The following is a 24,897-nucleotide window of genomic DNA, read 5'->3' as shown; positions in this document are numbered from 1 at the left end:
AAGAGGGATTTTGGCAGAGATTCAGAATTTGTTCTGTCCCTTTTCTGAAAGGTTCCTGAGCTTTTGCTTTAGGAAATCAACAAGGATAAAAGTATCAGTGTTAGACCTGTATATTGATCCTGATTGGAAACCCAGAGTATTGTTTGCGCCAGTTTCTTCAGTTTTAAAAAAAACCACCACTTTCTTCAATAAAAAAGTCACTTTAATACAACCAAGAATTTACGAAACCTTGAAAGAAATGTGAAGTTTAATTTCTCTTTGACTAGCATGTGGAGAACTCGACTGGTTTCTTTGGCAGTTGTTAAAAAGCCTGCTTCCCCTCATGTTATTGATGCTGTAAGAATTTTGACTAGATATTTTTTCCAGTGACGTTTCTACTCTGCAGCCCTGAGACTTATTTTTGCTCACTGTGATGTAACTTCAGAGTCTTTGAGGTTTCTTTCCTGCGGTTATAGCAAACGGGTTTATCTCTTTCAGGCCATGAGATCACTGAACTGGAAACCTCACCTGGGAAATGCGGACCTGGAGATTGAGCTGGCAGATCGAACATTGTCTCTGTCCGTCTCCCCTGTCCATGCTGCCATTATTATGCAATTTCAACAAAAGAGTAAGTATCTCTGTATAATTAGTGGCAAATGAAACAGAATTTCACCTACATGATCTCAACTAAACATAAAAACAATCTTCATTATTCAGCTATCCACCATGAATGAATCGGGATATTGGGGTGCTGGGGGAATAACTGAACCTTCTAATATATTTGCACTCTGTGTGGTTTGTGCTCTGCTTCCGTTCTATTAGATAATAAGCCTTGTTTTTAATCTCGTCATTGTCAGCATTGAGTTGTGATGTACATGTCCAGGAAAATCTATTGAAGCGCATTAGAATCTGTGGGTTGGTGAAGTTGGAAAAGGATTTTCTTCAGCCAATCTTCTCCTGTCCCTATCTTCCTGCTGAGGATTTGTCCCCATTTCTAGGGTATGGTTTCACTAATGTTGGCCACTCTCTAGGATCTGAATAAAATTGGCAATGTTTGATCCTCTGAGTCAGGACAATGTCAGTGGGCTATACAACTGCATGGTCTTTGTGTACAGATCATTGTACAATAGTCAGGATTGGTTCATTTCTGAAAGATCTTTCTCTCTCCTCCTCCCCAACACAGGGGAGCTGAGATCATTTGCACCATCCCAACTGATGTATCACTATGCAAACCGTTTTTTAAAATACATTCACGGAATTTGGGTGACATTCCCATCCCTAAATGCCCTCCACTTCAAAGAGTCAACCACATTGCTGTGGCTCTGGAGTGTAGGCCAGGCTGGATGCGGATGGCAGATTTCCTTCCTGGATGAGTTTTTACGACAATTGACAAAGGTGTCATGGTTATCACTCCAGATTTTTATTGAATTTGGAATTCAGATCCCATGGTGGTTTTTGAGCCTAGGCCCTCAGATCTTTCTGTGTGTCTCTGGATTCTGGTCCAATGCCAATACCACAACTCCACTGTCTGTGGTTCAGTTTACTCATTGCTTTAACGAATTGTGTATTGGAGCAAATGGAAATTGAGTTTCTCCCCCCCCCCCCCCCTCTCAATTCTTGCGTTTCCTTGAGTAACTACAAGAATTTTTATGATTTTGGATTAGGCTTATTGAAGATCATAAATTCATTTTTCAACAAGACGATCTCACAGATAATGTCCCAAGCACCACCATTACCATTCCTGGTTATGTCCTGTGTCACCAGCAGAGGTGCCCCCCCCCCCCCCCCCCCCCAAAAACAAGCTGATGAATTAGTACTCCTCCATGTTGAACAACAATTGGCAGAAACACTGAGGATAGCAAGGGCACAATGTACTCTGGGTGGGGGACTTCAATGTCCATCACCAAGAGTGGCTCAGGACGTATCATCGCAGACCAAGCTGGCTGGACCCTAAAAGACATAGTTGCTAGACTGGGAGTGTAGCAGGTGGTGAGAGAACCAACAAGAAGGAAAAACTTACTTGACCTCATCCTCACTAACCTGCCGGCCCATGACAGTATCAATAGGAGTAGCCACTGCACAGCCTTTGTGGAGACTGTGTCCCATCTTCACGTTGTGAATACCCTCCAACTGTGTTGTGTGGCACTATCATCTTGTTAAATGGGACAGACTTCAAACAGATTTATGAACACAAGATTGGGCAACCGTGTGACGCTGTGAGCCATTAGCAGCAGCAGAATTGTACTCAGTCACAATCTATAACCTCGTGGCCTGGCACATCCTCCACTCTACCAATACCACCAAACCAGAGGAAAGATCCTGGTTCAATGGAGAGTGCAGAAGAAGATGCCAACAGCAGCACACCTAAAAATGAGGTTTCAGTCTGGTGAACACAGAACTAATTGCATGCCAAACGGCATAAACTGCAAGTGATAGTCAGAGCTAAGCGATCCCACAAGCGACGGATCTGATCTAAGTTCTGCAGTCCTGCCACATCCACGGTGGTGGAAATTAAACAGTTCACTGGAGGAGGAGGAGGCTCCACAAATACCCTCATCCTTAACAGTGGAGGAGCCCAGTATATCAGTGCAAAAGATCAGATGGATACGTGTGCCACAACTTTCAGCTAGAAGTGCCGAGTGGGCGATCCATCTTGGCTTCCTCTGGATCAGCATCAGAGATGTCAGTCTTCAGCCAATTCAATTCATTCCATATGATATCAAGAATGATATCAAGGAACTGCTGAAACACAGGATACTGCAAAGACTACGGGCCCTGACAATATTCCAGCTGAAAACGTGTGCTCCAGAATTACCTGTGTCCTTAGCCAAGCTGTTCCAGTACAACTACAACACTGGCATCTACCCGGCAATGTTAAAGTTCCCTGACTAGGTCCTGTACACAAAAAGTAGGATAAAATCCTACTCAGTCAATTATCAACCTATCAGTCTACTCTCGATGATCAGGAAAGTGATGGAAGGGGTCATCGATAGTGCTATCAAGCAGCACCTGCTCAGCAACAATCTGTTCATGGATGCTCAGATTGTGTTCTGCCAGGGTCACTCAGCTCCTGACCTCAATACAGCCTTGGTTCAAACATGGACAAAAGAGCTGAATGCCGGGGCTGAGGTGAGTGACAGCCCTTGGCATCAAGGCAGCATTTGACTGAGTGTGGCATCAAGGAGCCTTAGCAAAACTGGAGTCAGTGAGAATCAGGAGGAGAACCCTGGAGTCATGCCTGGCACAATAAAAGATGGTTGTTGTGGTTGGAGATCAATCAGCTCAGCTCCAGGACATCTCCAGAGGAGTCCCTCGGCGTAGTGTCCTCGGCCCAACCATCTTCAGCTGCTTCATCAGTGACCTTCCTTCCCATCATAAGGGCAGCAGTGGGAATGTTCGCTGATGCCTGCACAATGTTCATTATCATTTACGATTCACTGAATCCCCCACTATCAACATCCTGGGTGTTACCAATGACCAGAAACTGAACTGGACTAACCGTATAAATACTGTGGCTACAAAAGCAGGTTAAAGGCTAGGAATCCTGTGGTAAATAACTTCACCTCCTAACTTCCCAAAGTTTGTTCCACACCTATAAGGTACAGGTCAGGAATGTCACTTGCCTGGAGGAAAGCAGCTCCAACAACACTGAAGAATCTTGACAGTATCCAGGACAAAGCAGCCCGCTTGATTACTATCCCTCACACAAATTCAATCCCTTTACCCCTGCTGATGAATAGTGGTAGCCGTGTGTACAAGTTACAGGATGCACTGCAGGAACTCACCAAGGCTTTTAAGGTAACACCTTCCAAATCCACAATCGCTATCATCTGGAAGGACAAGAGCAGCAAATACCTGGGAACACCAAAACCTGGAGGTTCCTCTCCAAGTCACTCACCATCCTGACTTGTAAATGTATCATTGTTCCTACACTGTTGCTGGGTCAAAATCTTGGAAGTCCCTCTCCAACAGCACTGGGGTGTACCCACAGCTCGGACCACAGCAGTTCGGGAAGGAAGCTCATTGCCACCTTCTGAAGGGTAAGTCGGTATGGGCAATAAATGATCGTCTAACCAGTAATGCCACATCCCATAAATGTAATTAAAAAATCATCATGTACTACTGTATTTGCTACTGCAGAACCCTGGCTGAGATTTGGTTGAATGTGTATATCTAAAGGTACCTGGACTCTGGATGAGCTCAGTGACGCACTCAAGGTTCCAGTCATCGCTCTAAGAAGGAAAATTGCTCTCTGGCAGCAGCAGGGGGTTCTGAAAGAGGATCCCACAGACACATTTACAGTGATTGAGGAGGAACAGAAGGATCAACAGGAGAAAATGGTTTTGATAGATAGTGACGAGGAGGGGGACTCTGCCATGGCTTCCCAGGCTGACCAAAAAGAGGAAGAGTTACAGGTAGAGCTGTTTTAGTTGATTACATTGTCGTGCATTGCATATCAGTAACTCGCAATTCTTAGACTATTTGCTAAAATAAACAAGGTAATTGTTCTACTCCTTTAATATACAGAAAATCACAAAATCCCTGAGAAACATCTTAATATTATTAAAAGGCTATTGGCCCATAAGTGCCCATCCTGATATCACCAGTCTTCATGGCTATCTACCAACCCCCATGTGTGGGCATTATGTGAAAACAGGACTGTTGCCCCTTATTTCGGAAAGACAAAGGAAGACTTGCATTTATATTGTGCCTTTTGTAACCACCGGATGTCCCAAAGCACTTTCCAGCCCATGCAGTACTTTTAAAGCAGTTGTTATTAGTATAGGAAACATTACAACCAGTTTGTGCACAGCAGGATCCCACAAACAGCAATGTGATAATGACCAGGTAATTTGTTCTAAGCAGTTTATTTGGGAGATAAAAATATTGGCCAGGACAGAGGGAGAACTTTCTCCTCTTCAATTAAGTGCTGTGGTATATTTTACATCCACATGAGTTAAACTCTTCTGGCACTCCGTCTCTTGAAGAGGAAAAGTAGTGGATAAAGCCCATTGCTGTGGAGCTGGATTCCTAGAGTCATAGAGGTTTACAGCATGGAAGCAGGCCCTTCGGCCCAACTTGTCCATGCTGCCTTTTTTTTAAAACACCTAAGCTAGTCCCAATTGCCCGAGTTTGGCCCATATTCCTTTATACCCATCTTACCCATGTTTAAAAGACGAAATTGTACCTGCCTCTACTACTACCTCTGGCAGCTTGTTCCAGACACTCACCACCCTCTGTGTGAAATAATTGCCCTCTGGACCCTTTTGAATCTCTCCCCTCTCACCTTAAACCTATGCCCTCTAGTTTTAGACTCCTCTACCTTTGGGAAAAGATATTGACTATCTACCCTATCTGTGCCGCTCGTTATTTTTTAGATCTCTATAACACCACCTCTCAGCCTCCTACGCTCCAGAGAAAAAAGTCCCAGTCTATCCAGTCTCTCCTTATAACTCAAACCATTAAATCCCGGTAGCATTCTAGTAAGTCTTTTCTGCACTCTTTCTAGTTTAATAATTTCCTTTCTATAATATAACTGTATACAGTATTCCAAGTGTGGCCTTACCAATGTCTTGTACAACTTCAACAAGACGCCCCAACTCCTGTACTCAATGTTCTGACCAGTGAAACCAAGCATGCTGAATGTCCACCTGTGACTCCACTTTCAAGGAGCTATGAACCTGTACCCCTAGATCTCTTTGTTCTTTAACTCTCCCCAGTGCCCTACCGTTAATTAAGTCCTGCCCTGGTTCAATCTACCAAAATGTATCACCTCGCATTTATGTAAATTAAACTCCATCTGCCATTTGTCAGCCCACTGGCCCAATTGACCAAGATCCTGTTGCAATCCTAGATAACCTTTTTCACCATCCACTGTCCTGCATGAGTCTTCAGCTTGTGGAAGAGCAGGAGCTGAATATGAATCCAGTGTTTTGGTGCATTGTAAATAAAGCTGGTAATTTGTGCCTTGCAGCTTTTCTGGACGTACATCCAGGGTATGCTGACCAATCTTGAGAGCTTACCACTGGAGCGTATTCACACCATGCTCAAGATGTTTGTGATGACGGGACCAGTTATGGCTGAAATTGACATGCAAGAGCTCCAGTCATTCTTACAGAAGAAAGTAAAGGATCACCAGCTGGTCTATTCTGGCGGAGTGTACCGACTTCCCAAATCTAATTGCTGAATGAGAACCCATGCTCAGAAAGGTAACTTGTCTTTATACAGCTGTAACATTGAGATATCTGAGTCGCCATCAGTTTTAACATGAATAGCTTTTGATCCATAGACTACCTTGACGTACAGAAATATGTCTGTCACCTTGAACTGTGGTTTTCAGAGCTCTTTTCATGCTGGAATAGGCATTGAGGCTATTCCAAAGATACCAACATCAGCCCTAACTACAAAGTACAGTATGAACACACAAGATTTTCAAATAGTTACAAACATATTAATTGTGCTCTCTGTATTCTGTTATAGTGTGATGTATTCATTTTTTGAGCGATTGATATGAGCAGGACACACTGAGACAGCTAGCTGACCATAACTAGCAATCAGGATGTACTTAGCCTGTAACTAATGTAATAACCTCCCTGTTTGACCAAGTCTTGAGTGTTGATATGATCTCTGCTTCAGTCACTAGTTATGGTGGAGAGTTCCACCACCTCATGAGATTGATTGTGTATGAAAAAAAATCTTTCTCTCCAATCCAGCTCTCTTGTATTTAACCTTGTATCTGTGTCCCATCATTTTGAATTATTGTAAGTTGTCCATTTTCATCTGTCTCTACCCTAGCTTATTGTAAGTTTAATTATCGCTTCTGTTCTGATGAATCCAGCTGAAATTGGGGTTGAATGAGGCACCAGAGTTGTGAGCAGTTCCACTTGAGACAGTGACTTTGGGGGATATGAGGGAGTATGGAAATTGGGAAGGGGGTGATGGGGTGGGGCAAAGATTAATCTTCTCAGTAATGGATGAAATTGTGGCTTCTCCATGTAGGATATCAACAATCAGTTTAAGACTCCGAAGAGTTAGGAAAGATAGCGAGGAATCAGTTTGCATCCGGTTCCTTCATCAGCTATCGTCAGTTTATAGCTCACTTTCCTTCCCCCAAATTTGAAATGTTTTTAATTATTTTTTGTTTTTCCCAAGATGTTAAGCATGTGTAATCTTGCTATAAAAATTTGCCTTAAGGTGACATAGAATTCCATGCATGTTTTTCATTTGGCAGCTTTGGTTTGATTTTATTTATTATTGTTACATGTATTAACATTAGATGAAAAGTATTATTTCTTGTGCGCTATACAGACAAAACATACCGTTCATAGACAAGGAAAGGAGAGAGTGCGGAATGTAGTGTTACAGTCATAGCTAGGGTATAAAGAAAGATCAATTTAATGCTAGGTTAAGTCCATTCAAAAGTCTGACAGCAGCAGGAAGAAGCTGTTCTTGAGTTGGTTGGTACGTGACCTCAGACTTCTGTATCTTTTTCCCAAAGGAAGAAGGTAGAAGAGAGAATGTCCGGGGTGCGTGGGGTCCTTAATTATGCTGGTTGTTTCGCCAAGAGGGCGGGAAGTGTAGACAGAATCATTGGATGGGAGGCTGGTCAGCTGTATCTGACAGATCAATAATTAATCTGTTTATTTTAAAATAAACTTTCTTCAAAATAAGTGCTTATCAAATTAGAAAATTACAGATTAAGCCAATGGTTTTTATAATTGAAGTCATATAAAGCACAAAAATCAACAAATTTGAGAAGTGCAATATGTATAAGCATAAGTAGATTCTTAATTCCTGATCTCTTTTATTGAATTAAAATTCCACTATCTGCCACGGCAGGATTTGAACCTGGGTCCCCACGACATTAGCTGAGTTTCTGGATTAATTGTCTAGCGATAATACCACTAGGCCATTGCCTCCCCAACATGTCTATTCCAGCCTTGAGCATACTTAACAACCTAGTCTCTACAGCACTCTGGTAAAGAATTCCATAGATTCACTGCGCTGTGAAAGAAGAAATTCCTCCTGATCTTAAAGGATGACCCGTTGTCTGAATTCATACCCTTTTAACCTAGAGTCTCCCACTAGGGAAACCAACCTCTCAGCGTCTACTCTATCAAACCCCCTGAGAATTCTATATACTGCAATAAGGTTGTCTCTCATTCTTTTTAATCCTAATGACTACAGACCCAACCTACTCAACTTTTCCTCGTAAGAAAATTTCTCCATGCTGAGGATCAACTAGTGAACCTTCTTTGGACTGCCTTCAATGCCAGTATATCTATCTTTAGATAAGGAAGCTAAAACAATGGACTTGTTTTTTACACTGATGTGCTGGGCTTCCCCATCATTGGGGATGGGAATATTTGTGGAGCTTCCTCTTCCAGTGAGTTGTTTAATTGAGGGGAGGTGATGACCTAGTAGTAACGTCATTAGACTATTGATCCAGAAACTCAGCTAATGTTCTGGGCCCCAGATTTGAATATGGTAAAATTTGAATGAAACAAAAAATGTCCGAAATCGAGAATCTACTGATGATACGAAACCATTGTTGTTTGTCAGGAAAAACCCATCTGGTTCACTAATGTCCTTTAGGGAAGGTAGTTTTATAGAAATTAAAATGGTGAGAGCCAGTTTGTTTTTGAGGTACTTTTTTTCATCAGCCAGTGTGAAATTCCACAGGAGGTTTGTCTTGGTATATCCTAAATGTAATGCACTTCGGAAATCTTCACTAACTGACCGAGTTGTAATTCCAGGTCTGTCAGGTGACCTGTGGCAGTCATCTTAAGTCAGTGTCTTTGCTTGCTTTATAAAGTCCTCTTAAAATAGTTCAAAATATTTGATTGGGGATAAAATTAAAGATTAATATTCCACAAACTCATTACTTCTGGTAGATATTTTAATAGAACATAGAACAATACAGCACAAACAGGCCCTTTGGCCCACAAGTTGCGCCGATCATATCCATACCTACCAGGCCATAGAACTATCTGTAACTCCCAATCCCATTAAATCCCATGTACTCATCCAGAAGTCTTTTAAAAGACCCCAGCGAGTTCGCCTCTATCACCACCGACGGCAGCCAATTCCACTCACTCACCACCCTCTGAGTGAAAAACTTACCGCTAACATCTCCTCTGTACTTGCTCCCCTGCACCTTAAACCTGTGTCCTGTCGTAGCGACCATTTCAGCCCTGGGAAATAGCCTCCGAGAATCCATCCTATCTATTCCTCTCAACATTTTATAAACCTCTATCAGGTGGCCTCTCAACCTTCGTCTCTCCAGGGAGAAGAGACCGAGCTCCCTCAACCTATCTTCACAAGGCATGCCTCCCAATCCAGGCAACATCCTTGTAAATCTCCTCTGCACCCTCGCAATAGCTTCCACATCCTTCTTATACTGAGGCGACCAGAACTGTGCACAGTACCCCAAGTGGGGTCTGATAAGGGTCTTATAAAGTTGCCTCCCGACTCCTAAACTCAATCCCTCGATTTTGAAGTAAAAATTTCCAAACACATTTAGTCAAACATTTTATTAATTATAAGGGAGGATACGTGTTTGAAGGCAAATAAATCTGAAGCTTACTGCTTGGCATCTCATCTATACAATGGAGCAACAATAATTATTATTTCATCAAAATATTTTTCATCAAGGGTTTTGAAAAGCAAAACCTACTCTTTGTTTTGTGGTTCTAATTGGAAAGCAGGCTGTTTCTGAATTTTAATATTATTTTCTTCTTTCTCCAGGCTGGAGTTGTAGATCTATGTTTGAATTTGCAGCTTTCTGCCTTCTGTGAACTATGAACCAGAGCCTTGTTGTGGGAGGGATATTGATGCAATCAGTGCTGCCCACTCAGCTGTAATTACAAGAACTTTGAAAGCTACACAAGTGCTCTTTCTTCAAGATCGGGATTCACCTACAACCGAGATCTGTGGCAGAAATATGTCACTAATGTCCTTGGTGATGAGCGTTAACAACTTGTGGTGTATGTGAGACTAATTGTAAATGTCTTTGAGCCTTTTGAGCTACAGAATTCCACAGACACATGGGAGTAGATTTTTTGCAGTAACGCCTGTCATTGATCTATATGTCTGTAAGTAGCCAAGTTATCTTTATACATTCACCCTTGTGATCAGTGTTACACATATGATCACTAATGTGTCAGTTGAAATTCACTTGCAAATTCTTTAAATGTTATACTTATGACACAATCTGGTGTTTAATTTCTATTTAAAGATAGCAATCTTATTCTTGCGCAACAGCACAAGATGTATTAGATTGTGGGTATTACCCACTTGATGAAAACTATTTTGATGAAATAATAATTATTGTTGCTCCATTGTTGAATTGCCTTGGTTTTTAATGTCTCTGCAGCTGAACTTTGCCTGAGATTAGGCCATCGGGAATGACGGATATTCCTGGAATCTTGGTTTCCTGCTTAATTAGAGAGGGAAATAATTGAACTACTGGACTTACTGGCCTTAGTAAAGATTATCTTTGAAGAATGGATCAAAATTCCTGAAGCCCAATTCTTAAGTCTAGTGTAGCAGTTTTACACTTTGAAACTTTCTAGTTTTGTAATGAATGCAGGCTAATAACAGGCTGGGAGCAGTGCAGGTAAGTGTAGAAAGTGATACATGGAGTAACTGTTCTGTGCCTCAATAAATGCTCCACTTTGTCAATGATAGGGGAAGGAGGGAATGAAATTCCTATCTGTTAATTTCAGCAATGAAATCAATGTGATTATAGCTGGTATTTCTCTCTCTCTCACCTTAAAATGTGCCCTGTTTTATTTAACAAAGAGGATTATTTCAACCAGTGTCTGTGGACTGCCTTTCACATTAGCAGCGTGATGTGTTTTGCAATATGTTGTGGCCATTGGACAACAATTCCCAACAGTAATGTTTATAACTCCTAACACAGAGGAATTATGATTCCTTCTAATCCTAATTAAAATATAGATAATTTGCTGTAAGAGTTTACTAGTGTTTGAGGACTAACATTGTGACAAACTTGTTCTATACAAATTTTTACTTGAGAAATTTACAGTAAAATAATCAAATCCTGGAGCATAATTCATGCCACATTATAATGGAAGATTGTTCCAAATTGGGGATTGGTAATAGTTTGTTAGTTCCAGTTTCCATTGCATTCATAATAACGTACAATGAAGGATCAAGACAACTCCAGTCTGGAGATCTTTAATTACATGTGTATTTCCACTGTTGTATCGCACACTCAAGATACGTGACTAAGCAGATCTTTAACAAGAGTCCATATGTCTGCATGCGAACTCTAGAATGAAGAAATTTGTACCTGTCCTTTACCTCTTCCCGTGATTGTCATCTCTGTTGTGCTATGTTACAGTTCAGTGAATCAACTCCATTATAACTTCATGAAAATGAATTCTATCAGAGTACCTTTTAACCTTTCAACTTCTATGAACTTCACAACCCCTCCCTGTAAATCTCACTCTGCCAGCAAATCTATTGTGTAATTTTTTTTCCCTCTGCTTTCATAAATTTCCTACTTTATTCCATGTATAAGTTTAATATTATTGAATAAAATCAAAACGTTGGAAATTCTCAGCAGGTCTGAGAGCCATGGAGGGAAACAGTTAATGTTTAAAGTTGGCAAACCTTTGTGAGGGCCTGGATCGCTGTGGTGCTTAATAATGCTGACAGTATGTATTTTTAAAGTTTTAAAGTTTATTTAGGAGAATTTAGCATGGCCAATGCATCTAACCAGCATGTCTTTTGGACCGTGGGAGGAAACTAGAGCACCCGGAAGAAACCCACACAGACACAGGGAGAACGCCACACAGTCACTCAAGCTGGGAATCGAATCCGGGTCCCTGGCACAAGGAGACAGCAGTGCTAACCACCATCCTACACTCAATCTCTGTACCGGCTGTGGTTGTTCTTGGGGTCTGCCTCTTCACTTTTCCCATCATGCTACCATGGCATCGAGATGTGTCAGGAACCATGATTAGCAACCCTTAGACACCAAGGGAGATAAGCGAAGCAAGAGAGTTCCTTCATGGCATCCTTTCTGACATGAAGTGGGCTGATGTTGAGTATCTCGCAGTAACTGAATGGTATGAAGGTTGGGAGCTTTTTATATGCGATGAACAGTTTTTTGGGATGTTTTTTTCTTTTGCTTTGTCTCTTCTGTTTGGTGTTGGTTGCTATACTTGCTGCATGGCAGATCAATGCATTGAAATTTTCACCAGAAGGCTGTTTCTGCAGCTCCTTATTTATATAACTTTAGACACCTCACTTGTGGACTATTTTATTATAAAACCAATATCGAGTTTTATTTAAAATGTGGTAATTACACTGACAAACAAATAAATGCTAAATTGGTAAGTAACACTTAGGAAACAAAATGAAAATCATGTTCTATTAGGGCTTAAAGTAACTTGTTCAGAATGCATTCATCTCCCAAAGTCAGGTAGATAACGTGATATTTGTACATGCGTGCACTGGTGTTTCTGCCTGTCATTTGGAATCCAGAGCCAGATTGTCAGGTTGTTACCTGTTTGGAAGTGAAAGTGTGCAAGAGGACTTTCCAGACCCTTTCTTACTCCACAACCAAACCCACGGTGTACTGACTGAGAATGAATTTCTGAGGACAGCATGATATCTGTAATCCTGGGGTGATCTCAGTATGGCGGATTCTACTCCTGCACACACATGCGTGCGCACGCACACGCACACACACACACCATTGCTTGGGACATCATAAACTAAAGGCCTGCTGCAGCTTATAGAGATGGAAGGTAACAACATCTTGTACTTATATTGTGCCTTTAACATAGTAAATTGTCCAGGTATCAGTCTGCTGACTTTCTTCTAACTCATCTACATCTTCTACGAGCGACCAGTTTACTTGCACATGGAAGACACCAATCAGTCATTAAAAATTCTGATGGAGGAAGCAGCACAGAGAAACGTCGAGCAAATTGGTGCATGGCGAGAACTCCAATAAATCCACCATCAAAAATGATGGGATGTGGTTTCCAGCATCACTGAGCACCATCCTGCTTTCCTGGAGAAAACGTAGCAAGAAATACACTTTCCAATTTCTGACCCTATCAGGTCAGGCAAGGTGATGGAACCTGCTGTAGACTTCCATTGGTTCAGCATGACATTTGTGATATTTCCAATTGCCTTTCCCTTGGGCTTTCAAATAGCACATCAAAATTATCTGTACACTTATCACCAGCCTAACATTCAGACCAAAGAAACCATCCCATCTACTGTAGCTGTAAAATATCATGCCATCAAACTCAATGGCCTGTGCGCTAAAACTTGGTGTCTCTTTGAAAGATCAGAATGCATCCTCTCACCATTTCAACCCCTTACCCCAAAACTAGACTATCTGGAATCTGAGTACCCTATTTATTTTTTGCCATATGCTCACAACAATGACAATTTATATTTGTATGGTGCCTTTTATTTAACAACATGTACTAAAGTGCTTCATGGGAGTATCATCAAACAGATTTGGTACTAAGACATATTAAACGGGTAACCCAAAGCTTAGTCAAAGAGCCACGATTCGAAGAAGGCTTCTAAAGGAGAGATAGGTGGAGAGGATTGGGGGAAGGGGAATTCTAGAGCTCAAGATCCAGACAACTGAAGGCATAGCTATCAACAGTGGAGCAATGAAACCTGAGGAAGAACCCAGTTTTGGAGGGACATGAAAATCTCAAGAGGAATGTAGGCTCGAAGTAGTTGCAGAGCCTGAGGCCATGGATGCATTTGAAAGCAAGCATAAGCACTTTAAAATCAAAATTTACCAGGAGCAGTGTACCTCAGCAAACAAAAGGGGATGATGGCTGAACAGGATTTATTGAGAGTTACAATACAGGAATCGGATTTAGAAAAGTTTTAATTTATGGGGGGTTCAAGTGGGGAAGGAGGCCAGGAAAGTGAACAATTGGGCCTGACAAAATTTTGGATGATCACAAACTTTGCCTACTCTCATCACTAAATGTTACTCGTCTTTGATTCAATTTGCCTCATCTGCCACTGAAACCCTCATTGTTACATCTTGATTTTACTACTACAATGGTCATGGGGCCAGCCTCCTTTCCCCCTACTTCTGTAAGTTTGCGTTGACTGTTGCTTTAAGACCTGAATTTCCAAGGTCAGGTTGGCTATCCTCTCCAACTTTGACTAACATGGATTTCAGGTTAGTGAACCAATGCTCATTAGCAAGGCACAGCCAGAATGATCAAAGATAACTACAGCTGCCTCCAATGGTCACGACAATGGCAGAATTATACAGGTTTGGCCAGCCTCACATGTAGAAGCTGCAGAGTCTGGAGCTGAACAGTGTTGGGAGTGCTGGAAATTGAGGGCTATCTCAAATTGAAATGCTGTATAGCGAGGCACCACTTCACCAGTTATATTACAAGTGGGTGTAATTGAATTCTGTGGTGTTCTGGGTCAACATTTATCCCTCTACAAACCACTAAAATTAGATTGCCCAGTCATTTATCAATTTGGGACTTTGCTGTGTACAAGTTCGCTGTCGCAATTACAAGAGTGGCTTGACTTCAAAGACACTTGACTGTAAAGCAGTTTGGGATGTTCTGAGTGTAGGAAAGGGTCTATTTAACTGCACCCACTCAGATACCACCAGCTGAAGCACAAGACTTGTTTCAGAAACAGAGAAATTTTTCACAATGACTGAGGGGAGCTACCACTCATCATGGTTTGGTAGCATTGTGGTCATGTTTTTTAAGTAGTGATTGAGCAATAGTTTGGAACATGAGTTCACCATGGGAATTTAAATTCAGTTAAATCTGGAATAAGAACTGCTGATATTCATGCGGTCACAACATGAAAGGGTTGTCATGGAAACCCATCTGTTTCACCTGTATGAAAGTAAATTGACTGTCATTATCAATCTGACCTTTATATTTCTCTGGACCCATAGTAATGGTGTTCACTATTAATCACCCTCTGAAATGGCCTAGCAAGATACTCAGTTATATCTCTAAGGCAATTGGGGATGGGCTACAACCGCTGGTCTTGCACAAACTGTAAATGTTTTTAAAAAACCCTCTCAGCTGCAGACCACTGAGGATATTATGTTTCTATCTCCAGTTTCCAGCATATATGTTTTGTCAGTTCTCTCCCTTTCCAATTTACCCAGTTGGTGCCTGTGTAATGGAGTCAGTTGATTCGCACAGCCTTGAACGTTGATCAGTTTCAAGCCCAATCAAGGGATAATGTTATTTAAAATTGTTATTTTTTACAGCTCACTCAGAATTGCATGGTTCACTCGCTCTACACTCTGTCAAACTTTGAATTTTTCAGATAATAGTCTGATTGTTTGAGGCATGTTCTAGTCAGCAATATATTCTCATAACAGCCCAGTCGGTGTAGTATCAGCATCTGTTCAATCTGCAAAACATGAAGCCATCTCCTGTTCCCAGGATAGCATGTTCCGTATCCTAAGCACTCAGAAAAGAGGCCCTTCATTTTATCTTTTGTTGAGGAAAGTATGTAAGCTTTATCTTGGAGCTTTTAAACTCGGGTTTTGGATCAAAAAGGTAACATTTAAATTGACTGGAATGTTATCAGGAACGTGGGACTTCATTTATGCAGAGAGACTTGCATTGGAATTAGTAGAATGTATAGCATAGAAAAAGGCCATTTGGCCTACCAAATTCATGCCAGCATTCATGTTTCATTCAGGTCTCCTATCCTTTTTCACCTGATTGTGTAGGAAAAGGTCTTAACTAAAAGTTTTTTTTTAGTTTATTAGTGTCACAAGTAGGCTTACATTAACACTGCAATGAAGCTACTGTGAAAATCTCCTACTCACCACACTCTGGGGCCTGTTTGGGCACACTGACGGAGAATTTAGCATAACCAATGTATCGAACTCACACGTCTTTGGAGTGTGGGAGGAAACCAGAGCACCCAGAGGAAACCCACACAGACACAAGGAGAATGTGCAGACTCTGCACAGACAGTGACCCAAGCCAGGAATTGAACCCGGGTCCCTGGCGCTGTGAGACAGCAGCGCTAACCATTGTGCCACCATGCCTTCTCCTCCACATGTTTATCTAGCTTTCCCTTGAATATGACAATATTATCAATTCCAATCACTCTCTGGTAGCAAGTCCCACATTCTCCCCACTCTTTGGGAAAAGAGGTTTCTTCTGAATTCCGTATTGGATTTCTTGGAAACTATCTTTTATTGACAGCCTCTTGAAACATTTTCTCTTTCTATCAAAACCTTACATAATTTTAAACAGTTATTGCGTCACCTTCTATTTTGAAAAGAACCAGCCCATTCCTTTTTTTCTGAAGGGTATAACCTTCAGTTCTGGTATCAGTTTGGTAGAACTTTTGCACTCTCTCTAAGGCCTATTTATTTTATAATATTGTGATTGGAGCTGTGCCCAGAATTGTAAATATCATTTTAACCAACATTTGATAGAAATTTGGCATTGTCTGTCAGATTTTCATGCAGTCAGGGTGGGTCCAGGATCTTTAAAAATCCTGCTTTAGTTTCCAACATATTCCATTTTTGCCGATAGAGAATGGAGTGTGACTCACACAAGGCAAACTCAGCAGGGCCATTTAAACTCACTGCTGATTTAAACAGATCCTATTTGTGCTGCAGCAAGAGCTCCAACGTATAGTGTTACAAATTGATGGAGGAGATATAAATGCTCACAAAGGGTAGACAGGGTCTGTAAAGCTGTCAAGCTGTGAAGTTATTTAAATCCTCAGCCCTTGGAAATAAACAAAACCTACCTATATCCGTGAGAGTTGAAGAAAAATTCATCCTAGCAGTTAAAATATCTGCTGACGTAGAACCATGGAAAAAATTACAGTGCAGAAAGAGGCCATTCAGCCCATCATGTCTGTGCCAACTAATAAAGAAAATAAACTAGCTGCTCATTTTAATCCCAACTTCCATCATAAGACCTTTGTCGTTTTACTGGTCCTTAATTATTATCTTAAACTGTATTATATTACGGTCACTATTGTTTAGATGTTCCCCTACTTTTACTTAACTCCTTTGATTCATTCCGCATTACTAGATCCACTAGGAAATCTTTCATTGTTAGGCTTCTTACATTCTGGGTTAGAAATGAGTCCTATACATATTGTAGAAACTCAATTTCTTTATCCCCTTTACCTCTTCTGACCAAATAATTTTCTGTTTCTTGAAATTCCCCCATGACAATTGATCTACTTGTTGTCCATTCCTATAATTAGCGTATTTCTTTCATTGTTAGGCTTCTTACATTCTGGGTTAGAAATGAGTCCTATACATATTGTAGAAACTCAATTTCTTTATCCCCTTTACCTCTTCTGACCAAATAATTTTCTGTTTCTTGAAATTCCCCCATGACAATTGATCTACTTGTTGTCCATTCCTATAATTAGCGTATTTCTTGTTGCATCAGTCTTCCACAATTGATTGGTCTGCAGACTTATCCCCATTAGTATGACTGATTCTTTATTCTTTTAATCTGTATCTACATCAATGTCTGTGTTGCTGATGGTTGCCATATTTTTCTATTATCAATTTTTAATTCTAATAATCGCAGTTGCTCCATCTTCTCTTTTTCCTTCTCCAACCTCCCTAATCTTATATGGAACGCGGGTGTTGCCGGCAAGGCCCGATTCATTGCCCATCATTCATTATCCTTGAGAAGGTGCTGGTGTGCTACTTTCTTGAACCGCTGCAGTCCATGTGCACCCACAGTGGGAGGGAGTTGTGTGATCTTTGACCCAGCGACAGCGAAGATGGTGATGCATTTCCAGGTCAGTTTCTGAATATGTTGTACTGGATCTTTCTGTAGCCTAGTCTCGGTAATCCTGAATCTCCCCTCAACTTATCTCCAATCTCCCTGTTTTGTTACTAACATGTGTTGTGCAGTAAATTGAACTCCTTTTTAATAGCAGTTCTTCTCGCTTTATTTTTAGCCATCTTTCTACACTCCTGCTTTACTATTTATGATGTCCCTCAGTTCAGTTGATCCCATGCTCTCTTCTCTTATTTCATTTATATTTAGGCTTGATTTATTTCTTGTAACTCCCTCCACCGTGCCTTATTAGTTTAAAGCTATTGCCCCCTCTAGACTAGACCTTGCACTAATTAGAGCAGGAAAGGTTAGAGGGTGATTTAATTGTGATATTAAAAATTGTGAGATTTTGATAGAGTAAATAAAATAAACAGTTTTACTGTTTCCACTGATTAAAATGCCAGTAACCAGTGGATACCGTAGATTTAAAATAATTGGCAAAAATGTGAGGAGAGGTGAACAGCTATAATCTGGAATGCACTAGTAATGTTATTAAACTATATAAACAAGGAAAATAATTAGTCAGCTAAAAAAATTACAGTCAGTTAAAACACACCAAGGATGACTGGTCAGGTGATACCTCTAGTCTTTGATTTACCACATCTTCCTACTATTTAATTTTAAAATCCTGCTTATTTCCCTGGAGGGCAGCATAAGTGTGGGCACGGTGGTTAACACAGCGAGTTCAGTTCCCGGCTTGGGTTGCTCTCTGTGTGGAGTCTGTACATTCTCCCCGTGTCTGCATGGGTTTCCTCCACGAACGATAGAGAATCTGGTGAACTCGTGCAGCAACAATAATCTCTTCCTCAGTGTCAACAAAATGTAGGATATTGTCATCGACTTCAGGAAGCGTAAAGGAGAAAGTACCCCTGTATACGTCAACAGGGACAAAGTAGAAAGAGTCGAAACCTTTAGGTTTTTAGGTGTCCAGATCACCAACAATCTGTCCTGGTACCCCCCATGCCGACACAATAATTAAGAAAGCCCACCAATACTTCTACTTTCTCAGAAGACTAAGGAAATTTGGCATGTCAGCTACGATTCTCACCAACTTTTACAGGTGCATCATAGAAAGCATTCTTTCTGGTTGTATCACAGCTTGGTATGGGCTCCTGCTCTGCCCAAGACCGTAAGAAACAACAAAATGTTGTGAATGAAGCTCAATCCATCAAGCAAACCAGCTTCTCGTCCATTGACTCTGTCTACACTTCCTGCTGCCTCAGCAAAGCAGCCAGCATAATTAAGGACCCCACGCACCCCAGACGTTCTCTCTTTCACCTTCATCCATTGTGAAAAAGATACAAAAGTCTGAGATCACATACCAACCGACTCTGGAACAGCTTCTTCCTTGCTGCCGTCAGACTTTTGAATGGACTTATCTTGCATTAAGTTGATCTTTCTCTCCCCCTAGCTATGACTGTAACACTACATTCTGCACTCATTTCCTTCTCTATGAATGGTATGCTTTGTCTATGTAGTGCATAAGAAACAATACTTTTCATTGTATGTTAATGCATATGACAATAATAAATCAAATCAAATCAAATCCAGGTACTCTGGTTTCCTCCCACAGTCCGAAAGACATGATGGTTAGGTGAATCGGCCATGCTAAATTCTCCCTCAGTGTTCCCAAACAGACGCCAAAGAGTGGCAACTCGGGGATTTTCACAGTAACTTCATTGCAGTGTTAATGTAAGCTTACATGTGACACTAATAAATAAACTTAATCTGGATGGGCTGCAGAATGTGGGAGCTCCTGTGTGCCAATGTGATCCAGGGAAAATATGTCAGCAGTAAATGTTTGTGGTTTGAGGAGCTTGAGGTCTGTCTTTGAACTGGAGGCCAAGCTACAGACATTGCGGAGGTGGAAAGTTACTTGGATTCTTTGTACCAGGAGGTGGTCACACTCCTCAGGATAGGGTCTTCTGATCTGGTTAGTGATTAGGGACAGCAGGGTGTGACTGAGTGAGGTAGGTAAGGAGATCCAGAGAGCAGGACTGCAGGAGCATCAGCCTTTCATTGTCTGTCATGCACTGTGAATCAACGCCTCTCTGGCTGTCACCCAAATGGCTACAGTATGAAAAACATATCCCCTTTTGAGACAATCTCCCTCCTGTTCCATTCTTGTTTACTCTAGTTCCTTACTAACCCTCCCCTCTTCCTGCATTCTCCCATGTTCCCTTTACTGTTGCCCTTACCTCCTTATCCCCCTCCTAACACTAATCCTCCCTCCATCCTCCACTTCCCCACCACACATCATCTCCGGTTTTTCCCTCCCCTCGTCCTCGTCCTCCTCCTCCTCCTCCCAGCTCCTGTTCATTTTCTCCTGTTCTTCACTGACTCTTCACCCTAACCACCCTCCTCCTCTCAATCTCTGCACCTCACCCCATTCCCAGTCACTGTCCAGTCTGTTCCCTTGTAGGCTTGTTCCATCCATACATTTGTCTTCTCTCACTGTTTGCATCTTGTTTAGTCGCCTTAACTTCAAAACCAGTTCTACCTGAAAGATGGGCCAGGCTCTGGCTGCTGTGATAGTGAGACAGTGAAGCAGTAACAACAGGCTGACGAGATTAACTAGCACTGTGCTGGAGACATGTTAATGTCAATTTACTGCAGATAGATCATAGAATAATTAATACGTTTGAACAGACTTGTGCACTGAATTAAAGAAAATTAGCTATTTTGACAGAAACTAAATGTAATCAAAAAAACTAACCATGTTTAATATGGATCTGAGCTAAAAGAGCAGGAAGGACATATTCCAACCTCAGCCAACAGGGTAAATAACAAACAGGAAAACACTGACAGAGAGTCACATTTGAGCCAATCGGGGGAAAAAAGGCAGGATTGCTGAGAAGGAGGAGGAGAATCAGTGACAGTAAGAGTGGATAAACAACTCGGACTGAACTTGGCCCGGAGCCCCGAGAAAGGAATCAACAGCTGCAAGAAGCTCCTTATTGACTTGGGATCCAAACGAGACGGCAGAAACATCTAGAACACAAGTCAGCTGGTATAGATTTAAAAACGAACTGAGACACTTCACTGATAAACAGCACAAGGCACAGGTAAATGAACTATTCATTCCTAGTGTGACCACAGTGTAAATTAGAGTTAGTGTGTTTAAAACCAGTGTGTGTTTTTTAAATTTAATTTGATATTGTTATCCCATGTATTGGTGTACAGTGAAAAGTGTTGTTTCTTGCATGCTTTACACACAAAGTATACTGTTCATAGAGTATATAGGGGAGTAAATGGGAGTCACAGTGTGATTCAAACTGAGGGACATAAATGCTACCACTGAAACCAAAGCTTATTATGGATATTGGATATTTTAAAGTGTATTTGTTTTATCTTGGTGTGTACCAAATGCTTTACATTGCTTGCTAACTTTCTATTGAGGCACAAAGCAATCCATCAAGCCAGGTATCGTACATGGTTTCCAAAACTATGCAAGTTTCTGCCTTGTCGCAGGATGCTAATATTGGTAGACTGTCAGCTGCTAATAACTGACTTTGTTAGACACAATACACAAGTAGCTTCAATGAGGGAATCTGGAGCACCAATTATGCAGTGTACTTGTGAGTACGAATTGCAGGGTTTGGGTACCAAGATTATAATAAGCACTTTAACCATGGAAAATAGTTAATCTTGCAAGGAGTAAGGAGCATTTTGGAAAAATAAGTTTTATAAGAAATACTGTCCCTTAAATCATATAATCTTTACAGTGCAGAAAGGGGCCATTCAGCCCATCGAGTCTGCACCAATCACAATCCCACCCACACCCTATTCCCATAACCCATATATTTACCCTCCTAATCCCCGGATCAATTTATCTTGGCCAATCAACCTAACCCACACACCTTCGGACTATGGGAGGAAACCGGGGCACCCAGAGGAAACCCACAGACGCAGGGAGACTGTGCAGACTTCACACAGTCACCCGAGGCCAGTCACCAGATGCAGTGAGGCGAGGTGCTAACCACTGTGCCATTGTGCAAGTGCACCTGTAAAAGTTGGTGTAAAAAGGTGCAAAAGACAGCATTTTACAAGAAAAGGTAATTAAGCAGTTTTAAAGTAGCTGGAAAACTCTTGACCCAGGTGAACAGCTTAGAAAAGTGTTACATAGTGTTTTATGGCTTTGCAAAGAAAAACTGCTTGAAAACTTTTATAGGGGAGAAGTCACGACCACAGGTTATAGTCCAACAGGTTTTTTTTAAAATAACAAGCTTTCGGAGTACCGCTCCTTCGTCAGGTGTTGATAGATTAAGTGAATGGTAAAAGATCTGGCAAATGAAGTATAATGTGGGAAAATGTGAGGTTGTGCATTTTGGTAGGAACAATAAAAAATAAGCACATTGTTTAAATGGTGAGAGATTGCAGAGCTCTGCAGTACAGAGGGATCTGCGTGTCTGAGAGTCACAGAATGTTGATATGTAGGTACAGCAAGTCATTAGGAAAGCTAATAGAATGTTATCATTTATTGCGAGGAAATTGAACACAAAAATAGGGAGATTATGCTTCAGTTATGCAAGACATTAGTGAGCCCACATTGGAGTACTGTGTGCAATATTGGTCATTTAACTAAAGGAAGGACGTGACTGTGTTGGAAGCACTTCAGAGAAGGTTTACTTGACTAATACCTGTGAAGGCTGGGTTATCTCATGAGGAAAGGTTGGAGAAACCGGGCCTGTATCAGCTGGAGTTTTAAAGAGTGAAATGTGACTTCATTGATATAAGATGATCCTGCGAGTTACTCACAGTGAGTGTGAAGAGGATCCTTCCTGGCTGGTGTGCTAGTGTGGTTCGGGTGGGCTTAAACTAATGTGGCAGCGGGATAGGGATCGGAACAATAGGTCAGCAAGTGTAGAAATTGGGGACAAACATGGGGGGCCAGGACAAGGCTACCTAACAGGAAGAGCAATCTGGGGGAGGATGAACTCAGTGGGCCTGGAGGTCTGGAGTGCATCTGTGTTGTCAGAGAAAGAGTCGGACCTCTCAAGAACAAAGGAGGGGAATAATGCTTAGAACCAAAGAAATAGGTGAGATCCTAAATGAATACTTCGTATCAGTGTTCACAAAGGAGAGGGGCATGTTGATTGGTAGTGTCTCAGAGGGATGTGTCGACCCGTTAGAACAAATCACAATTACAAGGGAGGAAGTGTTATGTGTTTTAGGAAGCATTAAGGTAGACAAATCCCCAGGGCTAGATGGTATCTGTCCTAGATTACTGAGAGAGACAAGAGATGAAATTGCTGGGCCTCTAACAGAAATCTTTGTTTCTTCATTGAACACGGGTGAGGTCCCAGAGGATTGGAGGATAGCAAATGTGTTATTTAGGAAGGGTAGCAAGGATAACCCGGATAATTGTAGGCCAGTGAGCTTGATGTCCGTGGTAGGGAAATTGATGAGAAGATTCTTAGGATATATACACATTTAGAACTGAATAGTCTCATTAATGATAGATAGCATGGTTTTGTATGAGGGAGGTCATGTATCACAAATTTGGTTGAGTTTTTTGAGGAGGTGACAAAAACAATTGACGAGGGAAGGGCCGTGGATGTCGTCTATATGGATTTTAGTAAAGAGTTTGACAAAGTTCTTCATGGCAGGCTGGTGTAAAAGGTTAAATCTCATGGGATAAAAGCTGAGCTAGTTAGATGGGTACAGAACTGGCTTGGCTATAGAAGACAGAGGGTAACAGTGGAGGGGTCTTTTTCCGGTTGGAGGTCTGTAACTAGTGGTGTTCTGCACGGCGCTATACTGGAACCTCTGCTGTTTGTGATATGTATAAATGATTTGGAACAAGTTGTAGCTGGTCTGATTAATAAGTTTGCAAACGACATAAAGATTGCTGGAGTTGCAGATAGTAATGAACGTTGTCAGAGATTACAGCGGGATATAGATAGACTGGAAAATTGGGCAGAGAAATGACAGATGGAATTTAATCCAGATAAATGCGAAGTGATGCATTTTGGAAGATCTAAAACGGGGGGGGGAGCTAAACAATAAATGGCAGAACATCAGGAGTATAGATAAACAGAGGGATCTGGGTGTGCAAGTCCACAGATCCTTAAAGGTGGCAGCACGGGTGGGAAAAGTGGTGAAGAAGGCATATTGCATGCTTGTCTTTATAGGATGGGGCATAGAGTATAAAAGTTGGCATGTGATGTTGCAGTTATGTAGAACATTGGTTAGGCCACATTTGGAATACTGCATCCAGTTCTGGTCACCACACTATCGGAAGGATGTGGAGGCTTTGGAGAGAGTGCAGAGGAGGTTTACCAGGATGTTGCCTGGTATGGAGGGTATTAGCTATGAGGTGAGATTGAGTAAACCAGGGTTGTTCTCCCTGGAAAGACGGAGGTTGAGGGGTGACCTAATAGAAGTTTATAAAATTATGAAGGGTATAGATAGGGTGAACAGTTGGAAGCTTTTTCCCAGGTCAGAAATGACAAACATGAGGGGGTCACAAGATCAAGGTAAGGCGGGTGGGGGGGGGGGGGGGGGGCAGGGCAACGTTCAATACAGATATGCGGGGAATGTATTTTACACAGAGGGTGGTGGGGGCCTGGAATCCACTATCAAGTAAGGTGATTGAGGCAGACACGCTAGGATCATTTAAAACTTACTTAGATAGCCACATGAACAAACTGGGAATAGAGGGGTACAAACGGGTGGTCTAGTTAGGAACAGATCAGGCTTGGAGGGCCGAAGGGCCTGTTCCTGTGCTGTATTGTTCTTTGTTCTTGTGGGAGAATTTAGAACTCGGGGTAACCCTTCAAAAGTAAGGGCTTGCCCATTTGCAATAGAGAGGAAGTAAAATATTTTCATTGAGGGTCATGGGAACTGTTTTCCTGAAAGGGAGGTGGAAGCAGAGTTTTAAAATATTTTTAAGTAGAAGTAGGTAAATTCTTGGTAAGCAAAGGGGTGATGGCTTAATGGGGCAAACAGGATGCAGATTTGAGGTTATTTTCAGAGCAGCCGTGATCCTATCAAATAGTGGAGCAGGCTCGAGGGGCTGAATGGCCTACCCCTGCTCTTTGTTTGTATTTCCTCCACTCATTTTTGCCTC

The 24,897-nt window shown here is 41.6% G+C and overlaps 1 protein-coding gene across 1 annotated transcript in view; it reads left to right on the top strand.

Moving 5' to 3' along the window:
* anapc2 (anaphase promoting complex subunit 2) overlaps positions 1-12,630 on the top strand; it is a 65,875-nt gene extending 53,245 nt beyond the window's left edge. The window contains exons 11-14 of the mRNA XM_080211806.1: positions 478-607; positions 4,159-4,394; positions 5,954-6,188; positions 9,727-12,630. Of these exons, the coding sequence (XP_080067932.1) occupies positions 478-607; positions 4,159-4,394; positions 5,954-6,166 (579 nt within the window). The 3' untranslated portion in view covers positions 6,167-6,188; positions 9,727-12,630. The remainder of the gene's footprint in view (positions 1-477; positions 608-4,158; positions 4,395-5,953; positions 6,189-9,726) is intronic.
* Positions 12,631-24,897: the final 12,267 nt, after the last annotated feature.

Source organism: Carcharhinus amblyrhynchos, chromosome 25 (genome assembly GCF_965287045.1).
Source record: "Carcharhinus amblyrhynchos chromosome 25, sCarAmb.v2.hapA, whole genome shotgun sequence".
NCBI lineage: Eukaryota > Metazoa > Chordata > Chondrichthyes > Carcharhiniformes > Carcharhinidae > Carcharhinus > Carcharhinus amblyrhynchos.
This window is presented reverse-complemented; position numbering and strand designations above follow the sequence as displayed.